General features: G+C 36.2%; 1 protein-coding gene across 1 annotated transcript in view; it reads left to right on the forward strand.

Annotated features, from left to right (window-relative positions):
- LOC128558237 (kinesin-like protein KIF13B) overlaps positions 1 to 24,869 on the forward strand; it is a 42,668-nt gene that overhangs the window by 14,517 nt on the left and 3,282 nt on the right. Inside the window, exon 3 of the mRNA XM_053547121.1 lies at positions 21,892 to 22,080. Within this exon, the coding sequence (XP_053403096.1) occupies positions 21,892 to 22,080 (189 nt within the window). The remainder of the gene's footprint in view (positions 1 to 21,891; positions 22,081 to 24,869) is intronic.

A 24,869-nucleotide genomic window follows, 5' to 3' on the forward strand; every position in this document is an offset into this window, starting at 1 on the left:
CAAAGACTAAATAGATTCTTATTTGCCCCTTGAAGACTTAGTAGTCCATATTCATTTAGCTATTGTTTCATATTAATTCCAGTTTTCTAGGTGAAGAAAAAAATGGTTTTTTTTAAGCATTTTGCAGATGAGTATAGGATTTTTTTCGTTATCGGAAAGACTCGAACATTCTCGTATATTTTCGTCAATTCTTACGGTTATTATAACGGTAGCTCGATCTGGGATGCTGTATCCGGGTGTGATCCGACCTTGCAAAATCCACGAGAGCCGAATACAAAATCCTAGATCTATAGTCCATTTTAATCGACCTGGCGGGCGGGGTTTCGCGGTAGTCCTCCGCATTATTGTACAGGATATATAGTATATTCGGCAACCTGATTTCTTATTCACTGGCCATCTACCTTACATAACTATAACCACTGTAGCTCTACCTATTTTGCTCGTTATTTTGTGATTACCATTATTTGCATAAGTCAGAGATTATCTCCGACCCGCTAGTTCAAATAAAACGCACTATAGCTACTGTTATAATGACCCTTTTATTATTTACCTCTACCTTTTCGTTTGTTGTTTTGTTATTGAACGAAATCTTCAATGTTTATCGATATTAAAATGGAACAGAGTGAAGTTTTTATATGCGCTTTTAATAGAATTGTGTCAGGTCATGCGTAAAAATGAAAGTAGTCCGGCAGCATACAATGCGGAAGGTACAATACGGAATTTAAAAGGTAAAATACGGATTTTTTTTCTGCCTGTTCATATTTAATTGTGAAATACAAGCAGAATTTTTTTCAGAATTTACATAGGTATATAATAAAGACATCTCTTTGATCAAGATAAAAGAACCACACCCTGAACAGACATGCAAACACAAGTCTTGCTATTACCATTTTAGTTCCTTTTTATGCAAGGATTCCACTTAAGTAGCAGTTGGTAGTTTCCAGCCTTAGATACGAATTGACCTTAGTCAAAATTTTAAAATAAAAGTTAGTCCAAAAACTGAAGACCCTGATTTCACTCAAAATAATAGTCAATGCGGATTTGGTGCTCTGGAATGGACATTTTTAAAACTTCTGACAAGCATTCAGATGAATTCGGAATTAGTGTCCCGAAGTCGGTAAGATACAAAACATCAAACATAATGTCGACTGCTAACTCTATATGCAAATATCAAAACAACAGAGGCCTTATTCAAAACGGAGTACTGAAAAAAGTAATCGGTTAACAAGTAGTTTTGTTATACAGAATAGGTAGGGGAGAGGTTTGTATGCAAAACACTGTGCATTATTGGACTCCTACTTTTCTCCAAACTTATTTTCGCGGATCTAGGTTTCACTATTAGCTATAAATATACTTCAGAATGGCAGACATCGCTAATGGAACTTGCTTATAAACATTTAAATACATGATTCCTATATGCTTTATTATCCCCCGCCGATGAAATCGGGAGGGGGTATTGAAATGGCGTTGCCCGTCCGTGCGTGCGTGCTTCCGTCAGTCTGCAGCCATTTCTCAGTAACAAGCTGGTAGAATTTCATGAAACTTGAAATAAATAGGTGGCAGGGGAGCAGTTTCGAATTATGGACCCGTCGATTTTTTTTAATATTTAGGGTAGCTTTGTTCAAAGTGAATTAATATTCAAGTTTTAATTATTGAAAGTTTATTCTAAAAGAAATCAATGTGTACATGCATGAAGCTATAAATAGCAGATGCGAAAATTTTGCTACACCTAGATCCATAAATTTTGTGAGTTATTATTTATGGAGGCAGATTTGAACGAATCAAGTGTTTTCTACAGCAAAATGGACAGTAAGTGTCTTTGACTTGCTTTTTCTCCAGAAATTTGGTGGTTGACAGACACTTTGCTGGGCTTTGCAACCTAAGGGATGATTTATATGAAAACCTGGTGTAATTTTATGAAAGTTTACAAACGAGTGTATGGCATGTGTTGAAAGTAATGAAAAAAATGCTCAAATTTTCTTGATTTTAAGAGGGGTTAGGGGTAGGCTGTAATGTCTACTCCTTTTTAAGTTGACCACATGGATTAAAATTAATGTTTTCATTTTGAAGCTTACCTTAGTGCCATATCACAATGTAAAGCAGAAGTACTGCTTTTTTTTGTACTGATAACCTATAAAGAAAAATAGTTGCGAATCCTGGACTTGCTTAAAATCTAGCAAAATTCTGCTCCCTTCCACCATATGAACCAACATATCGATGATGCCCGTTCATTTCTTTTTTGGATTGGTCGATTTGCCTTAGAGTGATTGCCCTTGATATAATGAAAAATATACGTCCGCCAACATTTATCAGTAACTAGCTGGTAGAATTTCATTAAACTTCTTTCATTCATTTCCTTGAACAGTAATTATAAACATGTGAAGTGTGTACCCACACCTGGTCACCACCTTGCCTTGGTCACCCACCCCTCTCAACCCCCGCAAAAAATTCATTCCTTTTTAATTTATTTTTTTCAAGCCTTCCATGAATATTTATCAGCATGCAAAGTTGTACCGTCCCCCGACCTCACTCCACCACCCCGATCAGACATCCCCCACCTGCAACCCATTTTTCTTTTTTACATTTTTAATTCTCCATCAATATTTATAATCAACATGTGAAGTTTTGTACCCTCACCCGGTCACCCCTGCTTCCCCCCTCACCCCCCGCAAAAACAACATTCATTTTTTGTTAAATTGATTTTGACTAATGAAACGATTTGCTTCTTAGTAACATCCTTAACTTTTTGCTGGATATAATTTTTTTGCCATTCCTCACCACAAACCCTTTCGGCGGCGGATTTTTACATCATCATGAAGGAAAAAATAATTCTCGTCGAATAATGTATATTTTAAGAAAATTTGTTGGCTGGTGCCGTTGCAGTACCCGTAACAGTTGCCAAGGATACGCAGCAACGTCAGTTTCAAAAACGGGCTTTGGTGGTCAACTTAGACGTCTCGTGTACACAAACTGGTTGGCTCTATTAGTATAAAATAAACTGCATCTTGTTTGAAATATGGTCAACTTTACACATGCAAAATATCAAGACGCTACTCGAAAGTTCGCAATGTTTCGTATTCTACCTTAAGTTGATACATGCATGTTTTAAAACTGAATTTAATAAGGTAACATTGTATATTTTATAACCAAAAAATAAAGTTGAAATAATCTGTGATGAATGCATAAGGAGGAAGGATTTCATCTTACCTAATTTCAGTGCCGTAACTACGTTGGTGCACACCGAGACAGCCGCTATTAAGATAAATGGTTTATTAAAGTCGCCCGCTGCTGATTGAATAGCTCCTTGATAATGAATAGGTGAAGGAAGCGGCCCTGTATTAAGGAGGTAGGTTACCTTTATATTTGTATGTGCGCATGTCCAACCGGAAGCTAACGTGACGATTTACGACGACGTTTACGACAAACTAAATGTGTTTGTATATCCATTCTTCTGAAATAAATCTTGAACCTGCCTCCGATCTTATGTTTAATGGTTTAATAATGCAGAAATAATGAATGAATTGCCGCAGAAACGCTTCAAAACATTGTTGCCTTAAAATGACGTCATTGACGTCATGACGTTACGTGCCAGTTACCGCGCAAAATTAATAGCTTTTATTTTGAAAGTGCGTTATTCTGTGCTTTTTCTTTATTTGAACTATTTTTAAACAGCCATTATTTGCTGAAATACTTTTTATTAGTCTTTTGCTCTGAAAAATGATCAATATTTTGCTTCTTTTATGTAATTATATTGAAATGTTATGCGGAATGTAAGAAAATAGATGATGGTAACTGATGTGATTGGGAATATAGTTGGCTGAAAGGTAACTTATTACGGTCATTTACAAATAAAAATTGGGCAGTTTGATTTGTTATACCTTTTTCCCAGTTTCCGTTGATAATTTGTTACTTAAATACTAAAACTAAGCTCTAAAATTGTTCAAATTTCAGTATAAAATTGTGGTGTCTTGAATTAAATTGATGTTACCATGGAAACGAAGACCGTGACCTATATGTCTAATTGTAAAATTCAAAAGCGTTGACACTGGTCTATTTAAGGAACACAGCTTCGGCTTTTTATTTTCATTTCAACAATATCCATGAGAATAATAGCAGCATGCAGAACGATTTTTCAATATAAATGTCAGACGACGGGCACTGCTGTAAGTATTTTAAGCTGTGAAATTTGTTAAATTAACTGCAATTCATACGAAAATATTACTAACGTTAGAAATAATATGTTTTAAAGCTACATTAACAAAAAAGATAATTTTATATAATATTTTTTATAAGAAATTACGATAAAAAGCAACATATAAGCTATTTTAAACATCTCTGTTGCCATGGTTACTCTTAACTTTAAGAAAAACATAGTACCATGTAAAGTTATTGGTATTTTGCTAATCATATTACCCAAATATTCCATGTTGGTCAATAACAGAATGGCACTGAAGCCGTCGAAAAACCCGTTTTCATACATAATTGTTGAAAAATGAGAGAAAATGCGTTACCATGGAAACACGAGCCCCGCGACATATACATTTTAAGCTTTTATTAGAAAGCTAATGCGCATACTAGTAAAACTATTAATTATGCAGACTTCTACGGATAACAATGAAACCAAAATACACTGAAAAGTGTTAAATATCCGTATTTTTCTTCTTCTTTCTATATAAAATACCTTAAGAGGGTCATGTACTTCAAACCTGGATAAAAACTGTATTTGAAGGGACAGCGATAAACGGAACTGAGATTGTAGCAGTTAAAACATGAAATTACACGAAATACAAAAAATCACTGCGGTTCAATTAATCTGAATTTACCCTTGTAACAAGGTAACCTACCTCCTTAATCAATATCATATGTAAAAGAACTTTCTACCTGAGAATCGTTTTATAGACCAACATTCCCCCCTGTTTTATTTTCAAGAGAAAATAAGAAATATAGACAGTAATTTCAAATATTAATGCCCATACAAATGTTAAACTAAAATTATAAAAAAGCACAGTCTACATTAAAAGAAACTAAACAATATAGATCGTTTTATCGACCAACACTCCCCCTGTTTTAATTTCAAGAGATACTAAAACTGTTTTTGCCCATACAACTGGAAACTAAAATTAAAGAATAGCAGAGTCTACAATAAAAGAAACTAAATTTTATAGACCAACACTGCCCCTGTTTTATTTTCGAGAGAAACTAAAAAGTATAGTAATAGTAATTTCAACTACAGTTATCTTGACTAATTCCAGTGCCGTAACTACGTTGGTGCACACCGAGACAGCTACATTATTATATCTGTAAAAATCACAATCTGTTTATGCTCCTAATAAAATGAAAGACCTGATTTGTATCCTAGTTTTCCCTGTGTTCTTCTTGAAAAATGTACTACTAGATCCAGCAGATCTAGTCCTATCAATTTTACAGAGAGCAAATTAATTTCAAAAACTAACAAAGTGTGTTTCTATTTTTCTTCTATTGGAACCGTTTACAATAAATCATTTATACGGTTCTGATTGGAAAAAAATAAATAATGTTACAGAGCAGCGATTTACTGTGGACACAGCACTCTTCAAGGGAACACCTTATTTTTATACTGCAGACATAAACTAGCTTCCCTGCCTGGGTCCTATCTATATGAGTATTTCCTCTTTTTGTATCTAAACTAGTTTCAAATAATTTTTGACTGCAAAATCAAGTTTGACTATATATAAAATAACATGTATCTTCTCCTCCTGTAGACGTGATCAAAAGTATAAACACTTAAAAAAGATGCATGGCTAAACTACGTTTTAATTTGACATTAGTTAAGTTTGACTAAAGTTCATTGCGGATTGGTCTTTTTGCCATAATTGATACTTCAGGAAACAACACAATATGTACGTTTGTAAGTAAACTATCATTCTCTTATTGTCACTTAAAAACAGATTCGAATGTGCGTTTTTTTAGTTTTGCTACACTTTTATTTTATTGTTTCGGAAGGAAGAGATGCAAGACTCTAAAATTGGTTGTTCCTACAGCACATCGGAACTGAACTGTTTCTGACTGTGTACGTCTGGCCATAAATTTGGTTTCTTATTGATGTTTTTCTTGTTGTTCTGCCTTCTACAATGTGTATATAATTCGTAATGATTTCAGTTTAGAATCATTTACACATGTAGTTTTGCCGTTTTGCTACAGGGATTCGTCTGGCATCAAATACTTTTTTTACACTGTCCTTTGGAACCGAGTGGGGATAAGGGGTGAAGATTAGAGCATAGTTGTTAACCAGTTTAAACTCCTCGGTTGGGGTTTTGTCTTAACCATTCTACTGCGTTCCTTCTATTGTTCGTTTTGAACGCATTGTCTATAGGTTTTACCTTATCTCGTCTCTGTTTTGTGTATGTAGTAGTAATTTATACATATAAACATGCATGCATTGATATAGGGTTTAAACGATGTGGGGGACTGCATTCTTGAAAGTTTTTTCTTATTGTATATTTATCTTTTTTTACTTCAATGACTTTAAGGAAGCTAGACTATCGGATAGGACTGCCATGAAGATAGGTCACATCCACGTTAAATTTGCAAATCGTCTTCCTATAAAAACACAGTTCCTGATTTATTTAACAATAAATTCATGAAAATTCACTCATTTTAGATTTTGATGTCAGAAAAATGTTTTTTGATGTCAGAAAAACTAATGTTCTTTTGAAACTTATGTTGCCGATTTTGAAAGATTTTTTTAGAACGTCACCATTTTTATGTGCAATCTTAGCCAGAGTCCCGCCTGCAATATCATTCACTAATGTTAGTACGGCATGAATGGAATTTATTCTATATTTGGAGGGAGGTGTCGTCATACAGCGCAACAATTAGGACAAAAGAAATGATTTTGGTATTGAAAGACACGACATTGTCACCTTTTGATTCAGTTGTTGCTACATGCGAAGTGTAAGAAATGTTGCAGCAAGCGTTAGTGAAAACAGCTAATGCTGATATTTTATACAGTAAGTCTTTGTTAACTGAATCAGAATACATAATTAACGACTATTCAATGATATGAACAACCGCTAGAAGTATTGCTTATCAATTTAACGAGTCATCTATAAGCTTATGAACTGTTGGTCCATTTTGAATATATTTATTCACATTTAGTTCTGGTAACTTTGGTTGAATCGAAGATTCAGGAACAAGAATTGAAACAAAATGGGCCCCTGCTTTTACATAAAGTATATGCTTTGTAACATTAAAAATAAATGTAAACTGGACTTCACTGATGAAAATGTTTATTGTCGTACCGACTCTATTATAGGTCATATGGCGATTTTCCAGCTTTGATGGCGTAGGAAGACCCCAGGTGCCGCTCCGTGCATTATTTCATCACGAGCGGGTACCTGGGTAGACCCACCGATCTTCCGTAAGCCAGCTAGGTGGCCTCACATGAAGAATTCAGCACGCCGAGTGAGGCTCGGGCCCACATCGGAAAGGGGCTGAAAATGTTTAATGTGACTATTTTTACACCATTTCTGTTTTACATATTGAACAAGACCAGGACCATACAGCCTTCGCATTAAGCATATCCGTTTGAAGTGGTACAATTCACACATACCTTAAGCAACTCTGAGCTTACTATAATGTATCAATACCTGGGCCAAGTACATTTCTTTAAGTCATCCGAAGTGGACTTTACGCTGGTTATGGAGGTGTTTACATTTTCAAAGTCAAATCGAACTTTAATGCCCACAATTTCTTTCGAAAGCACAAGATATTCAGAAAGCTGTCATTAGGCGTAGCAGTGTAAAAAACTTCTTTACGATCGATGTAACTTAAAGCTAAAATAAGGAACCTACATTTGATCTTTAGGGTAGAAGCATGTATATTATGCAGTTGAGAATTACATTATGCAAACAAAGTCAGACGAAAACTACTCAGGCACTGATAAAACTAAGATTTACAATCCGCAGCAGAGCTTTATTATCAATAGATAAGCAAACTACAAATATATAAGATGACTGGGGTCCAACTCAAATATTCTTTATCATTTAGTTTTGAAATATATCAAATATCAATTTAAGAAAAATAAACATCTGATATTACACAGTCCTGACAACAGTAAAATCATACCATTTGACAAATTCGCATGGACATATATAGTGTTTGTAACAGTTCCCATAATGTAAAGTACGAGTTTTACTAAGTGGTGAAGAAACATTTTTAAATTTCAGTTGGTGTAATCTTTATATTTTCTGTATTTAAGCCACAATATATTTTCATGTACTGACAAGTTACAATAAATGTATATTGTAAAGACCCTATTTGAAACCAAATGTAAGAACTTAATTAAGGCAAAAGCAGACGTCATGTATATTTTGTACGCAAAATGTCATTTGCACATACATCTGTCTGTCTGACCATTACTTGTAAGTTTCGATGTTTACCATACAGAAGTCAACTTCGTTTTCTATAAAAGAACTAATCTTGTGGGGTTTTATTTAGAAAATATTCATGTTACATTTAATGATGGCTATATAACCCTGAACCCTTGTAAATTTAAAACCATGCTAAAAACCATGTAACAACATAATTTATTAAAGAAAAGGTAAAACAGGATGTGACTGTAATGTTATGCTAAATAGGTAATAATCAAATACATCGCTTTGTTTATCTCTGATTTACCAAGGTTCAGAGAAGCAAAAGCATTAAGCCACGAGAGCTTTAGTCCAAATAGTTAAATATCTCAACATCTGGAAGTTGATTTGTGATAAATCAGACAAAAACCATTACAAGGCTTTAACAATCCCAATAATGATAATGATAAATAACCGCGAACTCCATCAACCTGATGTCATGTGGATAATTAACGTCATAATTAGGTGGAGGAGCGGGAGCTCGACCTCAAGATCCCTGGTTTCGTAGTCAGTATGACCACTAGACCACTGCGTCCGCTCTTACGGGCATATCATCATTTGCGTTGCTTTTAGACCTTTTCGGCGTGAAATGAAATGTACACGACTACGTAAATGTATACGTATTTCGATCAATTTCAATTATCATTAAAGTGTTTTCTCAAAAACACTGGACAGAACATATTTTGAATAGCAATAATATTAACGAATAATTCAGCCGGCTACCATACAAAATCAAAACAGGAACGTGCGTAATAAGAAAGTCTGACACAAACTAACTGATCAATAAGCAAGATCAGTTCTTCCTTTGGCGGTCTAACGCAACTGTGCAATGACTATAACACTTGGTATTAATATTAACTAGTAATGTGTTACTCATCTTTGTCTGGAGACCCGTGAGGCATACGATATTCGCCGTCCGTCCGTCCGCCCATCCATTCTTCGCAAAATACTTTTATTTTCACTCCTTTTAAGTTCTCTAACTTCATGCCCTTTTGATGTTGGTGACTTATATTAAGTTTTATTTGAATTGAATGAGAACGTTGAATGCTGTGGACGGGTGGACGACGGATATCATATGGCTCACGTGTCTTCGACACCCAGGAAATAAAAACTGTGCTGGCGGTAGTATTGTTCAGATTCAACAATTAGCGGAGCTTGCAGAGTTTGCTAAGGCTTGATTCTTCTTTATTCATATACTTAGAAATCTTGGTCCAAATTATCAATTTACATAGAATTAATTTTACAATCATAATTTTACTCTTTCTGTACACAGGATCAAATACAAATAAACTATTATAAATGAATGAAAGGTATATTGTATATGAAACGACAAGTTGTACACAATAAGAACTTATTACTGTGTAAATCGTTAGGCACAGAGGTATAATTTTGATATTCCGTTTTAAAATACATGTGTATAGTTTTAATGGTAAATATATGGTATAATTACTGCACGGGAAGTACTACATATGTTGGTTCTAGGATATCTTTGCTGGCATTAAAGCCAATTGTAACAATATTGTTTTAATACTGAATATGAACGTGAAGGCTATCGAACAGAAGAGAATACTTGTAGTTATTACGAGAGATGCGGACGTATATTTTGTTAAATATTCTAGAATATCCTTTATCCGTAGTCGTATATATAAACATTTACGCCGAAAAGGTCTTTTATAACACATCCAATCGCCAATATTTCATGATAGAGGAATGTTTGCTTCGAACCCAGTCAGTTCACTAAATACAAAAATACGTTTAATATAAATTAATAAAAGTATTTAAAAACAATACACAGTTACGCTAGCGCTCTAAATGTAAAGAAAATATTTTTCTTGGTTTACCATCACCCCTTCCAATTTAGAAATAATTGATATCTAAATATAATTTAATTGATTTTTAAAAAGTGGTAAAAGTGCTTCACCATGAAAAAACGCTAAAGAAACACTTAAACAACAACAAAAACAAAAACAACAACAACAAACACACACACACACACATACACAAAACCAACAACAACCATAAAAAAAGCAACAAAAAAAAAAAAAAAAAAAAAAAAAAGAAATAAGAAACAAACAACCAAAAAAAAAAAAACAACAAAAAAGAAAAACAAAAAAAAAAAACAAACAAAAAAAAAACAAAAACAAGAGGGCCATGATCACCTGATAAACACACCATAACAGTGTAAACATGTTTGACATAATGTTTTCATGGAAACAAATATTCTGATCAATCATTTCTTCAATTTGACCTAGTGACCTAGTTTTTAAGCTAAGATGACTTACATTCGGATTTAACCTAGATTTGATCAAGGCAATCATTCTGACTAAATTTCATCATCCTCGATTGAAAAATACAGCCTCTATCGCACACAAAACGTTTTTCTTTGATATATTCTAGCGACCTAGTTTTTGAGCTCAGATGACCCATATTCGAACTTGACCTTTATTTCATCAAGGCTAGCATTCTGACCAAATTTCATGAAGATCAATTGAAAAATACAGTCTCTATTGCATATAAAAAGGTTTTTATTTGATTTGACCTAGTGACCTAGTTTTTGACCACAGATAAGACATATTCTAACTTGACCTAGATTTCATCAAGGCAATCATTCTGACTAAATTTTATGAGAATCTAGTGTAAAATGCAGCCCCTATTGCGTACACAAGGTTTTTATTTAATTTGACCGGGTGACCTAGTTTTTTATCCTAGATAACCCATATTCAAACTCCATCTAGACTTCGTATAGACAAACATTCTGATTAAATTTCATGAAGATCTGGTGTAAAGTGCAGCTCCTATTGCATACACAAGGTTTTTATTTGATTTGACCTAGTGACCTAGTTTTTGATCCCCGATGACCCATATTCGAACTTGAACTAGATTTCATCAAGGCAATCATTCTGACCAAAACTCATGAAGATCAATTGAAAAATACAGCCTCTATCGCATATACAATGTTTTTATTTTATTTGACCGGGTGACCTACTTTTTAACCCTAGATTACCCATTTTCAAACTCGGCCTAGATTTCATCAAGGTAATCATTTTGACCAAAATTCATGAAGCTAAAATGAAAAATACAGCCTCTATCGCATACACAAGTTTTTATTTGATTTGACCTAGTGACCTAGTTTTTGACCCCGGGTAACCCGTTTTCAAACTTGACCTAGATTTCGTCAAGGTAATCATTCTGACAAAATTTCATGAAGATCAATTAAAAAATACAGCCTCTATCGCATACACAATGTTTTAATTTTATTTGACCGGGTGACCTACTTTTTAACCCTAGATAATCCATTTTCAAACTCGGCCTAGATTTCATCAAGGTAATCATTCTGACCAAAATTCATGAAGATCAATTGAAAAATAAAGCCTCTATCGCATACACAAGGTTTTTCCTTGATTTGACATAGTGACCTAGTTTTTGACCCTTGATAAACCCTTTTCGAACTCGGCCTAGATTACATCAAGGTTATCATTCTGACCAAAATTCATGAAGATCAATTGAAAAATACAGCCTCTATCGCATACACAATCTAAATGTTGACGGACAACAGACGACAAACGACAGACAGACGACAGACGACGAACGCCGGACATCGAGCGATCAGAAAAACTCACCTAAAAACAACAACAACAACAACAAACAAACAAAGAAAAGAAAAACAAGCATATCGTGTTTAAAAACTACTGTTACTTTTGAAAACGTTTCTTTTCTAGATTGTTTCCTTTTGTTACGTCTTCAAACTTATTTTAGTCAAAACATTTATCAATTATATTCTTAAATACACAGGTATGGTTCAATTCTTGACTTTTAGATGATATGAAGTGCGGTTTAAATGTCTTCTTGTTACGAACCTTGCAAAAATATTAACAAGAAATACAAAAGTACATACCCCTTGATAACTTCAAACCGGAAGGAGTTTATAAAATATGTTATTTTGTTATAATCAATGTTAATGTAATCTACACACATACTGAAGCGGAGTAATACATCTTACTTCTTTTACTACCACCAATAATCATGTCTGAAAATACATGTCTGTCTAACAGTTATTAAAAAGTATCTGTTACAATTTTGATATAAATGGCAATTGTTGCCTGAATTATTCAAGTTTTTTTTGGTTAAAAGATAATAATTTAAGGTGATACCACGCGGTCGGGGATACAGGCCTTCTCGTTTTCGACTTCAGATGTAACGTTCTCGGTTTCAACCTTTTGTATTAGAACCAGCCAAAGAGTTATAAAATAATGTATACTGTAATAATGTAATAAAATAATGTATTTTATACTTCTTTGAATTAGCATAACGTTATTCAACATTTTCCATTTACAGAAAAGGTTCAAAATACAAAAGGCTGATAGCGACTCTAAGCCTCTTACCTGACCTTGACTATTAGACCAACACACTAAATCGTGAATGCTAACCATTATATTTTGTATAAAACACAACAAAACCAGCTCAAGTGCCCGCATTTGAAAAATATTGAAAGATGACCTTACATACGGGCCAAGTTGAATGAAGATTCGCCAAGCAATTCGAGGAAAAAAGTCATTTAAAGATATTTCTATTTTAAGCTGTTTTTGACTGATAAAGGGGGCGCCCGCCTCCCGCAATTTGAAGAATTTTAACAGATTATTTTATAAGAATGTTTCAGACCAGGTTTTACGACGATACATCGGGCGCTTCATGAGAGGAAGCTATCAAACGGCACATCTATTTCTAGCTTTAGCGGTCTACAATTGAAAATTAAAAGACCTTATAATGGTGCTACATTTGATTGAATACCTATCAAACAGTTCATGATAAAAAGTCATTTAACAATATTTCTATATTTGGTGCTAACAGCCTGTATTTTCTTAAACGGACAAACTGTATCCATTCAACAGATATAAGAGAGGTCATTATAAAATGAATCGTGCTGTAGACCAAAAAGTCGTTTAATGCTATTTCATTTTCAGCTGTTGCAGACCCTAAAAGGGAATGAAATTGGGAATCGAACTTATAATGTTGCTACAGACCAAGGTTGATGATGATTAATCGAAAAATTATTTAAATTTACTTTTATTTCTAGCTCCAGCTGACCCTAAAAGAGGCCAAGTGCCACCATGTGAATAAAATTTGAAGACGACCTATATAATGACGATTCAGACTGTTCGCGAACCACTGCACCAGGACCTTCAAACTTCACATGCTGATAATACTTATTGAGTACACGACCCCTACTGACTTTGGGGTCACCAGGTCAAAGGTCAAGGCGCTGGGGGGACATTTGTCACCATTAGTGACAGCTCTTGTTTGTTAAAGTTTTTGATAAAAAATATCTCTGTTACTATTAATGCTTTCGACTTGAAACTTTAAATAGTTATTACGCCTCTCCCAACTGGAGGATACATATTGTTTTTGTCCGTCCGTCACACTTCATTTCCAATCAGTAACTGGAGAACCGTTAGACCTAGAACCTTCAAACTTCATAGGATGGCAGGGCTTATGGAGTAGATGACCTCTATTGTTTTTGGGATCACTCCATCAAAGGTCAAGGTCACAGGGGCCTGAATATTGAAAACCATTTCTGATCAATAACTTGAGAACCACATGATCCAGAATGTTGAAACTTCATAGGATGACATGCAGAGTAGTTACCCTTATTTATTTTGGGGTTACTCAATTTAAGGTCAAGGTCACAGGAGCCTGAACATGGAAAACCATTTCCGATTAATAACTTGAGAACTACAGAATGTTGAAACTTCATAGGATGATTGGACATGCAGATTAGTTGACCCCTATTGATTTTGGGGTTACTCTATCTAAGGTCAAGGTCACAGCAGACAGAACATGGAAATATATTGCTGGTCAGTAATTTGACCACCATTTGACCTAGAACCTCCAAACTTCATAGGATGGCAGGTCTTATGAAGTAGATGACCCCTTTCGATTTTTGGGTCACTGTTAAAGGTCAAGATCACAGGGGCCTGAACATGGAAAACCATTTCCGATCAGTAACTTGAGAACCACTTTACCCAGAATGATGAAACTTCATAGTATGATTGGACCTGCAGAGTAGATGACCCCTATTATTGATTTTGAGGTCACTCTGTTATAGGTCAAGGTCACAGCGGACAGAACATGGAAATCCATTCCCAGTCAGTAACTTAAGAACCATTTGACCTAGAGCCTTCAAACTTCATAGGATGATAGGACTTACAGAGTAAATGACCCCTATTGTTTTTGGGGTCACTCCATCAAAGGTCAGGGTCACAGGGGCCATCCGTCAGTCACACTTCATTTTCGATCAATAACTGGGGAACCATTTGAAATACAAACTTCATAGGGTGACAGGTCTTGAAAGAGAAGATAACCCCTATTATGTTTGTGGTTACAAGATCAAAGATCAAGGTCACAGGTGCCTGAACATAGTAAATCGTTTTTGTACCCCCGACAACAAAGTTGTAAGGGGGGTATACTGGTTTCAGGTTGTCTGTCTGTCTGTCTGTCCGTCTGTCCGTAGACGCAATCTTGTGCGCACCATCTCTCCTTATCCCCTTGACAAAATTTAATAAAACTTCACACAAGTGATCAGTACCAACAGTAGTTGTGCATGGGGCATGTTAGGTTCTTTTAGAAATTTTTTTTTGCAGAGTTATGGGACTTTGTTTTTTTGTTACTATACTATATACATAGACATAATCTTGTGCGCACCATCTCTCCTCATCCCCTTGACACAATTTAATGAAACTTCGCACAAGTGATCAGTACCAACAGTAGTTGTGCATGGGGCATGTTAGGTTCTTTTAGAAAAAAATTGCAGAGTTATGGGACTTTGTTTTTTTGTTACTATACTATATACATAGACACAATCTTGTGCGCACCATCTCTCCTCATCCCCTTGACACAATTCAATGAAACTTCACACAAGTGATCAGTAACAACAGTAGTTGTGCATGGGGCATGTTAGGTTCTTTCAGCGACAAAAATTGCAGAGTTATGGGACTTTGTTTCTTGTTATCATACTATGTACATACAGTCTGCATATGCAATCTTGTGCGTGCCTAATCTACCAAACCCTTGCACACAATTTAATGAAACTTCACACAAGTGATCAGTACCAACCCTAGTTGTGCATGGTGCATGTTACATTCTTTTAGATAAATATTCTGCATAGTTATGGGACTTTGTTTTTTGTTACTATACTGTATACATACAGTCTATATACATACAGTCCACATAATTATGCAATCTTGTGTGCATCAAATTGCAATGTACTGTGTCAGTGCATGCGGGGGGTACATTCATCACCTTTAGTGATAGCTCTAGTTGATCAATACTTTTAGCACCACTTGACCCAGAATGTTGAAACTTCATAGGATGATTAAACATGTAGAGTAGCTGACCCCTATTGCTTTTTGGCTCCCTTGATAAAAGTCAAGGTCACAGGTACCAGAAAATGTTTTGGGGGCCACTTGAGCTGAGATCAAGGTCACAGGGGCCTGAACATAGAAAACTCCAATCAATAACTTGAGAACCACTTGACCCAGAATGTTGAAACTTAATAGGATGATTGGACATGCGGAGTAGATGACCCCTACTGATTTTGGGGTCACTCAAAGGTCAAGGTCACAGGGGCCTGAACATGGAAAACTGTTTCCAATTCATAACTTTAAAACCACTGGGCCCAGAATGTTGAAACTTTGTGGGATGATTGGACATGCCAAGTAGATGCTCCCTATTGCACCCAACCAACAGTGTCTCTGACTTTTGCTGCTGTCACCTATTGACATCTTGCCTATACTACTATGCATCCGGGGAGACATACGCTTTTCTGCAAAAGCATCTTGTAGTTTACTGTTAAAGTCTACTTTAGGAAAAACAATCCTCATAACTCTGATTTTAGATTTGACAGAGTTATGCTTCTTTTTAACTTAGAATGTTTTGGTTAAAGGTTTTGATAAAGTCAAATATCTCTGTTACTATCAAAGCTATTGACTTGAAACTTAAAATATTTATTTACTGTCAATCAATGTCTACACCAGGAGAAACAATCCCCATGAGTCTGATTTGAATTTTGACAGAGTTATGCCCCTTTTTAACTTAGAATTTCTTGGTTAAAGTTCTATAAAGTTTTTACTGGCAAAGCTCTAATTCAGAGTAAAGCACTGAGAAAAGTCAAGTATGCTTTCTTACGGACAGCTCTTGTTTAAAAGGCAGGTTCAGTGGCTTAAAGTTTTAGACTCATAGGATTAAAATTGTTAAGGAACTTAATTAAACTGCAGTTTATAACTACATCTTTGGTCCATGCAAATACCAGTTTGAAAATTCAAGAAGAAGTCACGGATAGCACCAGGAGTTGATTCTGATGATAGCTTGTCTGTTGCTTTTAGCTCACCTGTCACGTAGTGACAGGGTGAGCTTTTGTGATCGCTCTTCATCCGTCATCCGTCCACAATTTCCTTGTGAACATGATAGAAGCCACATTTTGTGATCAGCTTTAATCAAGCTTGAACACAACTTGTATTGGCATAATATCTCAGTTCCTTTCAAAAATTGGCTATATCCCATCATGGGTTCCAGAGTTATGGCCCCTTAAATTTGCTATATTGGCTTTGTAGTCATATAGAGACTTCATTTACGGTTTGATTTGATACAAACTTGCAAAATATCTTCAACAACAATAAATCGTGGATTCCATGATGAATCTGTCAGATCCAATTATAGGTTCTGGAGTTATGGCCCCTGAAAGAGCCAAAATTTGGTAATTTTTACCTTGTGAACAAGATAGAAGTGACATTTTATATTTGCTATAACCACACTTACACACAACTTAAGTCACAATAAGATCTCTGTTCCTTTCGGAAACTGGCAATATTCCATCATGGGTTCTAGAATTTTTATATGGGTCATGTGGGGTGAAAAACTAGGTCACCAGGTCAAATCAAAGAATAAGCTTGTTTACACCCTAGGGGCACATTTTGGATTCTATCTTCATAAAATTTGGTCAGAATGTTTTTTATCATGAAGTCTTGGATGATTTAAAATCTGTGTCACGTGGGGTCAAAAACTAGGTGACTAGGTCAGGTCATAGGAAAAGCTTGTATACACTCTAGATACCACTTTTTTGCTTCAATCTTCCTGAAACTTTATCAGAATGTTTGCTTTCATGAAATTTTGGACAAGTTCCAAATCAGGGTCATGTAGGGTAAAAAACTAGGTAACTAGGCCAAATCAAAGAAAATGCTTGTTTACACTCAAGAGGCTGGTTTTTTTTTGGTCCAGTCTTAATGAAAATTAACTGCCTCAGTAGCCTAGTGGTAGAGCGTTCGCTTCAAGTGCAGGAGGTCGTGGGTTCGATCCCTGGCTGCATCATACCGAAGAGGTAAAAAATGGTACTAGTAGCTTTCTCGCTTGGCGCTCAGCATTAAGAGGGTAGTGCTAGGACTAGTCAGCCCGGTGTCAGTATAATGTGACTGGGTCGGGTATCATGTCACATGTCTACGGCCAGTGAGGCAGCACTATAAAGTTAGGTATTGTGCTCACTGCTACAAGTAGACACCGTCGTTTATATGACTGAAAAATTGTTGAAAAAGACGTTAAACCCGAACACACACACACTTAATGAAAATTGGTCAGAATATATGTCTCTGTGAAATCACTAGGTAAAACGTGTTTACACTGTTATGGTGTGTTACACATGTGAGCGACCTAGGGCCATCTTGGACCTCTTGTTTTTTGCCAACCACCGCAGTACTTGGGATTGTATTTTAAAAACCAGAAACAGAACAACAAAAATAGGCTGCCTTTGGCTAAATGGTAGGGAAAAATAGTTTTTCAGGTGAGAATGTACACATACATGAATATATTTAACAGATACTAGTGTGTAAAAAATATCATATAAGTATGTAAGATATTAAAAACAACAAAGTAGTAACATGTATAAGTGTCATAAAAAGTCATATATATATATATACAGCTTGCAGGCAAACTACATAATAGATATATCGAAGCTGGGTAGCACGATCACAGATAAATGATGACAGTGACGATGAGGAAGGCAATGAAGATGATGCTGACTGATCAATGTCAGTAGGAGTACCACTTATAATCAGAGTACAATAAATGCCTTTTTAGCTCACCTGTCACAAAGTGACAAGGTGAGCTATTGTGACTGCTTGATGTCCGTCGTGCGTAGTACGTCGTGCGTAGTACGTCATCCGTCGTCTGTCAACAATTTCTAAAAAAATCTTCTTCTTGAAAACCACTGGGCAGAATTACACCAAATTTCACAGGAATGATCCTTTGGTGGCCCCCTTTCAAAATTGTTCAAAGAATTGAATTCCATGCAGAACTCTGGTTGCCATGGCAACCGAAAGGAAAAACTTTAAAAATATTCTTGTCCAAAACCACAGGGCCTAGGGCTTTGATATCTGGTGTGTAGCATCATCTAGTGGTCCTCTACCAAAATTATTCAAATTATCCCCCTAGGGTCAAATATGGCCCCGCCCATGGGGTCACATGGTTTATATAGACTTATATAGGGAAAACTTTGAAAATCTTCTTGTACAAAACCACATGGCCTAGTGCTTTGATATTTGGTATGTAGCATCATCTAGTGGTCCTCTACCAAGATTGTTCAAATTATCCCCCTAAGGTCAAATATGGACCCGCCCCAGGAGTCACATGGTTTATATAGACTTATATAGGGAAAACTTTGAAAATCTTCTTGTACAAAACCACGTGGCCAAGGACTTTGATATTTGGTATGTAGCATCATCTAGTGGTCCTCTACCAAGATTTTTCAAATTTTCCCCATAGGGTCAAATATGGCCTGGCCCTGGGGGTCCCAAGTTTTACATAGACTTATATAGGAAAAAAAAGTTTAAAAATCTTCTTGTCTGAAACCACAACACTTAGACCTTTGATATTTGGTTTGTAGCATTGTCTTATAGTCCTCAACCAAAATTGTTCAAATTGTACCCCTTGGGTGAAAAGAGGCCCTGCCCTGGGGTCACTTAGTTAATATGTGAGTTATGTAGGAAAAATACTTAAAAATCATCTGATCCTATTTCCAGGACTGTTTAATTATAATTACCTGATGACCCCAAGTAATATGATGTCACTTGACTGTGACCTCGACCTACTGACCTACTTTCTTGTTTTTTAAGATACAGCCTTGAAATTTTGATGACCTACACAGTTTTGCACACAAATCGTAAAACTGAATTTTATTGACCATGAATGTGACCTACTGACTTTCTTAATATTTTATCATCAGTTTGACATTTGAAACATGTTGCTCATATTTCTCAGGTGAGCGATCCAGGGTCATCATGACCCTCTTGTTTTTTTTTTCCAAGTTTTCAATAAGATGTGCTAAGTGGTGTGTCTTTGAGGTGAAACAACAGAACATTTTAATACTCAAAAAACTATTGTGATTAATTCCAATTTATACACAGAAAGTAATATCATTAATATTTGTTAAACATTTTCAGCTCATCTGATTTTTTGAAAAAAAAAAGATGAGTTATTGTCATCACTTGATCGGCTTCGTCGTCTGCATCGGCATTCAAGCCTGGTTAAGTTCTATGTTTAGGTCAGCGTTTCTCTTAAATTATCAAAGCTATTGCTTTAAAACTTGCAACAGTTGTTCACCATCAGTAGCTGACCCTGTACAGCAAGAAACATAACTCCATCCTGCTTTTTGCAAGAATCATGGCCTTTTTTGGACTTAGAAAATATCAGATTTAGTTCAGTTTTGCATTTAGGTCAATTTTTTAGCTCACCTGAGCAATGCTCAGGTGAGTTTTTCTGATCGCTCGATGTCCGGCGTCCGTCGTCTGTCTGTCTGTCTGTCGTCTGTCGTCCGTCGTCTGTCGTCCGTCAACATTTAGCTTGTGTATGCGATAGAGGCTGTATTTTTCAGCTGATCTTCATGAAACTTGGTCAGAATGATTACCTTTATGAAATCTAGGCCGAGTTCGAAAATGGGTCATCTCAGGTCAAAAACTAGGTCACTAGGTCAAATCAAAGAAAAACCTTGTGTATGCGATAGAGGCTGTATTTTTCAATTAATCTTCATGAATATTGGTCAGAATGATAACCTTGATGAAATCAAGGCCGAGTTCGAAAATGGGTCATCTCGGGTCAAAAACTAGGTCACTAGGTCAAATCAAAGAAAAACCTTGTGTATGCGTTAGAGGCTGTATTTTTCAATTGATCTTCATGAATATTGGTCAGAATGATTGCCTTGATGAAATCTAGGCCGAGTTCGAAAATGGGTCATCTCGGGTCAAAAACTAGGTCACTAGGTCAAATCAAAGAAAAACCTTGTGTATGAGATAGAGGCGGTATTTTTCAATTATTCTTCATGAATATTGGTCAGAATGATAACCTTGATGAAATCTAGGCCGAGTTCGAAAATGGGTCATCTCGGGTCAAAAACTAGGTCACTAGGTCAAATCAAAGAAAAACCTTGTGTATGCGATAGAGGCTGTATTTTTCAATTGATCTTCATGAATATTGGTCAGAATGATTGCATTGATGAAATCTAGGCCGAGTTCGAAAATGGGTCATCTCGGGTCAAAAACTAGGTCACTACGTCAAATCAAAGAAAAACCTTGTGTATGCGATAGAGGCGGTATTTTTCAATTGATCTTCATGAATATTGGTCAGAATGATTGCATTGATGAAATCTAGGCCGAGTTAGAAAATGGGTCATCTGGGGTCAAAAACTAGGTCACTAAGTCAAATCGAAGAAAAACATTGTGTATGCAATAGAGGATGTAGTTTTCAATTGATCTTCATGAAATTTGGTCAGAGTGATTGCCTTGATGAAATCTAGGTCGAGTTTGAATATGGGTTATTTGAGATCAAAAACTAGGTCACTAGGTCAAATTAAAGAAAAATCTTGTGTATGCGATAGAGACTGTTTTTTTCAATTGATTTTATGAAATTTGGTCAGGATGATTGCCTTAATGAAATCTAGGTCGAATTTGAATATGGGTCATCTGAGGTCAAAAACTAGGTCACTTGGTCAAATCAAAGAAAAATCTTGTGTATGTGATAGAGGCTGTATTTTTCAATTGATCTTATGAATTTTGGTCAGAATGATTGCCTTGATGAAATCTAGGTCGAGTTTGAACATGGTCATCTCTAAGAAAATGCTTGTTTTATCGCAAGAGACCAATTTTTTGGTCCAATCTTAATGAAAATTGGTCAGAATATTTGTTTCCATGAAATCACTAGGTCAATCATGTTTTACACTGTTATGGTGTGTTTCTTAGGTGAGCGACCTAGGGCCATCTTGGCCCTCTTGTTTCCTTAAAGGTCAAAGCTATTGCTTTAAGTCTTGGTGCAATTATGGCCCCTTTTAGACTTAGAAAATCATAGGTAGGACGATATTTCTATTATACAGAGGCAAAAAAATCAGATGAGCATCTGCACACTCAAGGCGGTGCTCTTGTTTAAGTTTACCTGACTGTTAATGTTTGTTTTAATCTGTCTTTTACAGGTGAAGCAAAAGGTTTGCCAAATGATCTATCAGATTTTGTGTTCTGCCAGTACTCTTTCTGGGGTCACTTGGAAAGTGACCTCTTTCTGGGGTCACTTGGATGACTTCATTACTGTTCCGCCAGAGATCAATCCAGACACTAATAATGGCAAAAAGGACACCAAATGTATCAAGTTTAACCATGAAAGGGTAAGGACATAGAATGTTTTAAGTTCAGCAATAAAAGGGTAAGACAACTGATTTCACAGTACCCATGAAATAGTATAGTAGTTTTGACTCAAACCATGAATTTTCATGCCCACAAAAGCAGATAGTTTCACAGAATTCCACCCACGTGATGTTTTTCAAAAATTACTGTACAGCATAGTTTGTGAAACAAATTAAAAAAAAAAAAAAAAAAAACCTAGTGGAAAATTACTTGAGAATACAGATACCTAAATAAGGTAGCTGAAGATTATCAGATGTATCTCGCCCTGGAGCATTGACTAGGCTAAGTTAAGACATCATCAGTATGGTGGCACATTGTGGACATATATGGTGAACATTTAGAAATGCAAGAATCTTTGCAGTAACTATCCGATATTTTATCATTAAAATGTACCGTAATTGTCTCTTGTAGTTTTATTAGCTCACCTGAGCCAAAGGCTCGGGGTGAGCTATTGTGATCGCTCAATGTCCGGTGTCTGCCGGCGTCCGTTCACACTTTCCTTTAAACAACATATCCTCCTAAACCACCAGGCTAATTTTGACGAAACTTCACAGGGCTGTTCCTTGGATGGTCTTCTTTACTAACTTTTCAAAGAATTTAATTCCATACAGAACTCTGGTTGCCATTGCAACCGAAAGGAAAAACTTTAAAGATCTTCCTGTCCATAGGTCATAGGGCTTTAATATTTGGCATATAGCATCATCTAGTTGTCCCCTACCAAGATTGTTCAAATTATCTTCCTAGGGTCAAATGTGGCCCGCCCTGGGGGTCACATGGTTTACATTGACTTATATAATATAGGGAAAACTTTGAAAATCTTCTTGTCCAAAACCACAAAGCATAGAGCCTCAATATTTGGCATGTAACATCATTTAATGGTCCTCTATGAAGTTTGTTCAAATTATGCCCCTCGGGTGAAAAGAGGCTCCTCCCCCCCCCCCCCCCCCCCCCACCAACCCCTGCAGGGGTCCCAAATTTTACAAAGAGTTATATAGGGAAAGAACTTTAAAAATCTTGCCTGAAACCACAAGATCTAAGCCTTTGATCTTTAGCATGTAGCATTGCCTTGTGGTCCTCTACCAAGATTGTTCAAACTATAACACTGGGGTGAAAAGAGGCCCTGCCCCAGGGGTCCCAAGTTTTACATAGACTTACATAGACTTAAATAGGAAAAAAATTTAAAACTCTTCTTGTCTGAACTGCAAGGCCTAGGCTTTTGATGTTTGGTATGATGCATTGCCTAGTGGTCCTCTACCAAGATTTTTCATATTATGACCCTGGGGTGAAAAGAGGCCCCACCAAGGGGGTCCCAAGTTTTACATAGACTTACATAGGAAAAGACTTTAAAAATCTTATTGTCTGAAACCACAAGACCTAGGCCTTTGATATTTGATATGTAGCATTGCCTTGTGGTCCTCTACCAAGATTGTTCAAATTATTACCCTAGGTTGAAAAGAGGCCCTGCCCTGGGGGTCCCAAGTTTTACATAGACTTATATAGGAAAAAAATCTTCTTGTCTGAAAGTTCAAGGCTTAAGCCTTCGATATTTGGTATGTAGCATTGCCTAGTGGTCCTCTAAGAAGATTGTTCAAATTATGCCCCTGGGGTGAAAAGAGGCCTTGCCCTGGGGTCACTTGTGTGAGTTATATAGGACAAAATTATTGTAACTTTAAAAATTATCTGATCACATTTCCTAGACTGTTTAATTATAATTACCTGGGGTCACTTGACTGTGACCTTGACGTACTGACCTTCTTTTTTGTGCCCCCCCATGAGTGGTGGGGGCATATAGATTTGGTCTTGTCCGTGCGTCCGTCCGTCCGTGCGTGCGTCTGTCCGTCCGTCCGAATTTCGCCTAGCTCGAAAAGTATTTGATATAAATTGATGAAACCTTGCATGAGTCTTTATCATGATATGAACTTGCGCACCTCCTATTTTTCATCTGGCTCCGCCCCCTTTTTTTTTAAGTGATATGGCCCCTGAAATAGTCAAAAAATGCCCATTTTCACCTTGTGACACGCCTAGCTCAAAAAGTATTTGATATGGATTCATGAAACCTTGCATGAGTCTTAATCATGATATGAACTTGCGCACCACCTATTTTTCATCTGGCTCCGCTCCCTATTTTCAGAGTTATGGCCCCTGAAATAGTCAAAAATGCACATTTTCACCTTGTGACATGCCTAGCTCAAAAAATATTTGATATAGATTCATGAAACTTTGCATGAGTCTTAATCATGATATGAACTTGCGCACCTCCTATTTTTCATCTGGCTCCACCCCCTATTTTCAGAGTTATGGCCCCTGAAATAGTCAAAAATGCACATTTTTACCTTGTGACATGCTTAGCTCAAAAAGTATTTGATATAGATTCATGAAACCTTGCATGAGTCTTAATCATGATATGAACTTGCGCACCTCCTATTTTTCATATGGCTCCACCCCCTATTTTCAGAGTTATGGCCCCTGAAATAGTCAAAAATGCACATTTTCACCTTGTGACATGCCTAGCTCAAAAAATATTTGATAAAGATTCATGAAACCTTGCATGAGTCTTAATCATGATATGAACTTGCGCACCTCCTATTTTTCATCTGGCTCCGCCCCCTATTTTCAGAGTTATGACCCCTGAAATAGTCAAAAATGCACATTTTCACCTTGTGACATGCCTAGCTCAAAAAATATTTGATATAGATTCATGAAACCTTGCATGAGTCTTAATCATGATATGAACTTGCGCACCTCCTATTTTTTATTTGGGTCCATCCCC

Source organism: Mercenaria mercenaria, chromosome 7 (assembly GCF_021730395.1).
Source record: "Mercenaria mercenaria strain notata chromosome 7, MADL_Memer_1, whole genome shotgun sequence".
Taxonomy (NCBI): domain Eukaryota; kingdom Metazoa; phylum Mollusca; class Bivalvia; order Venerida; family Veneridae; genus Mercenaria; species Mercenaria mercenaria.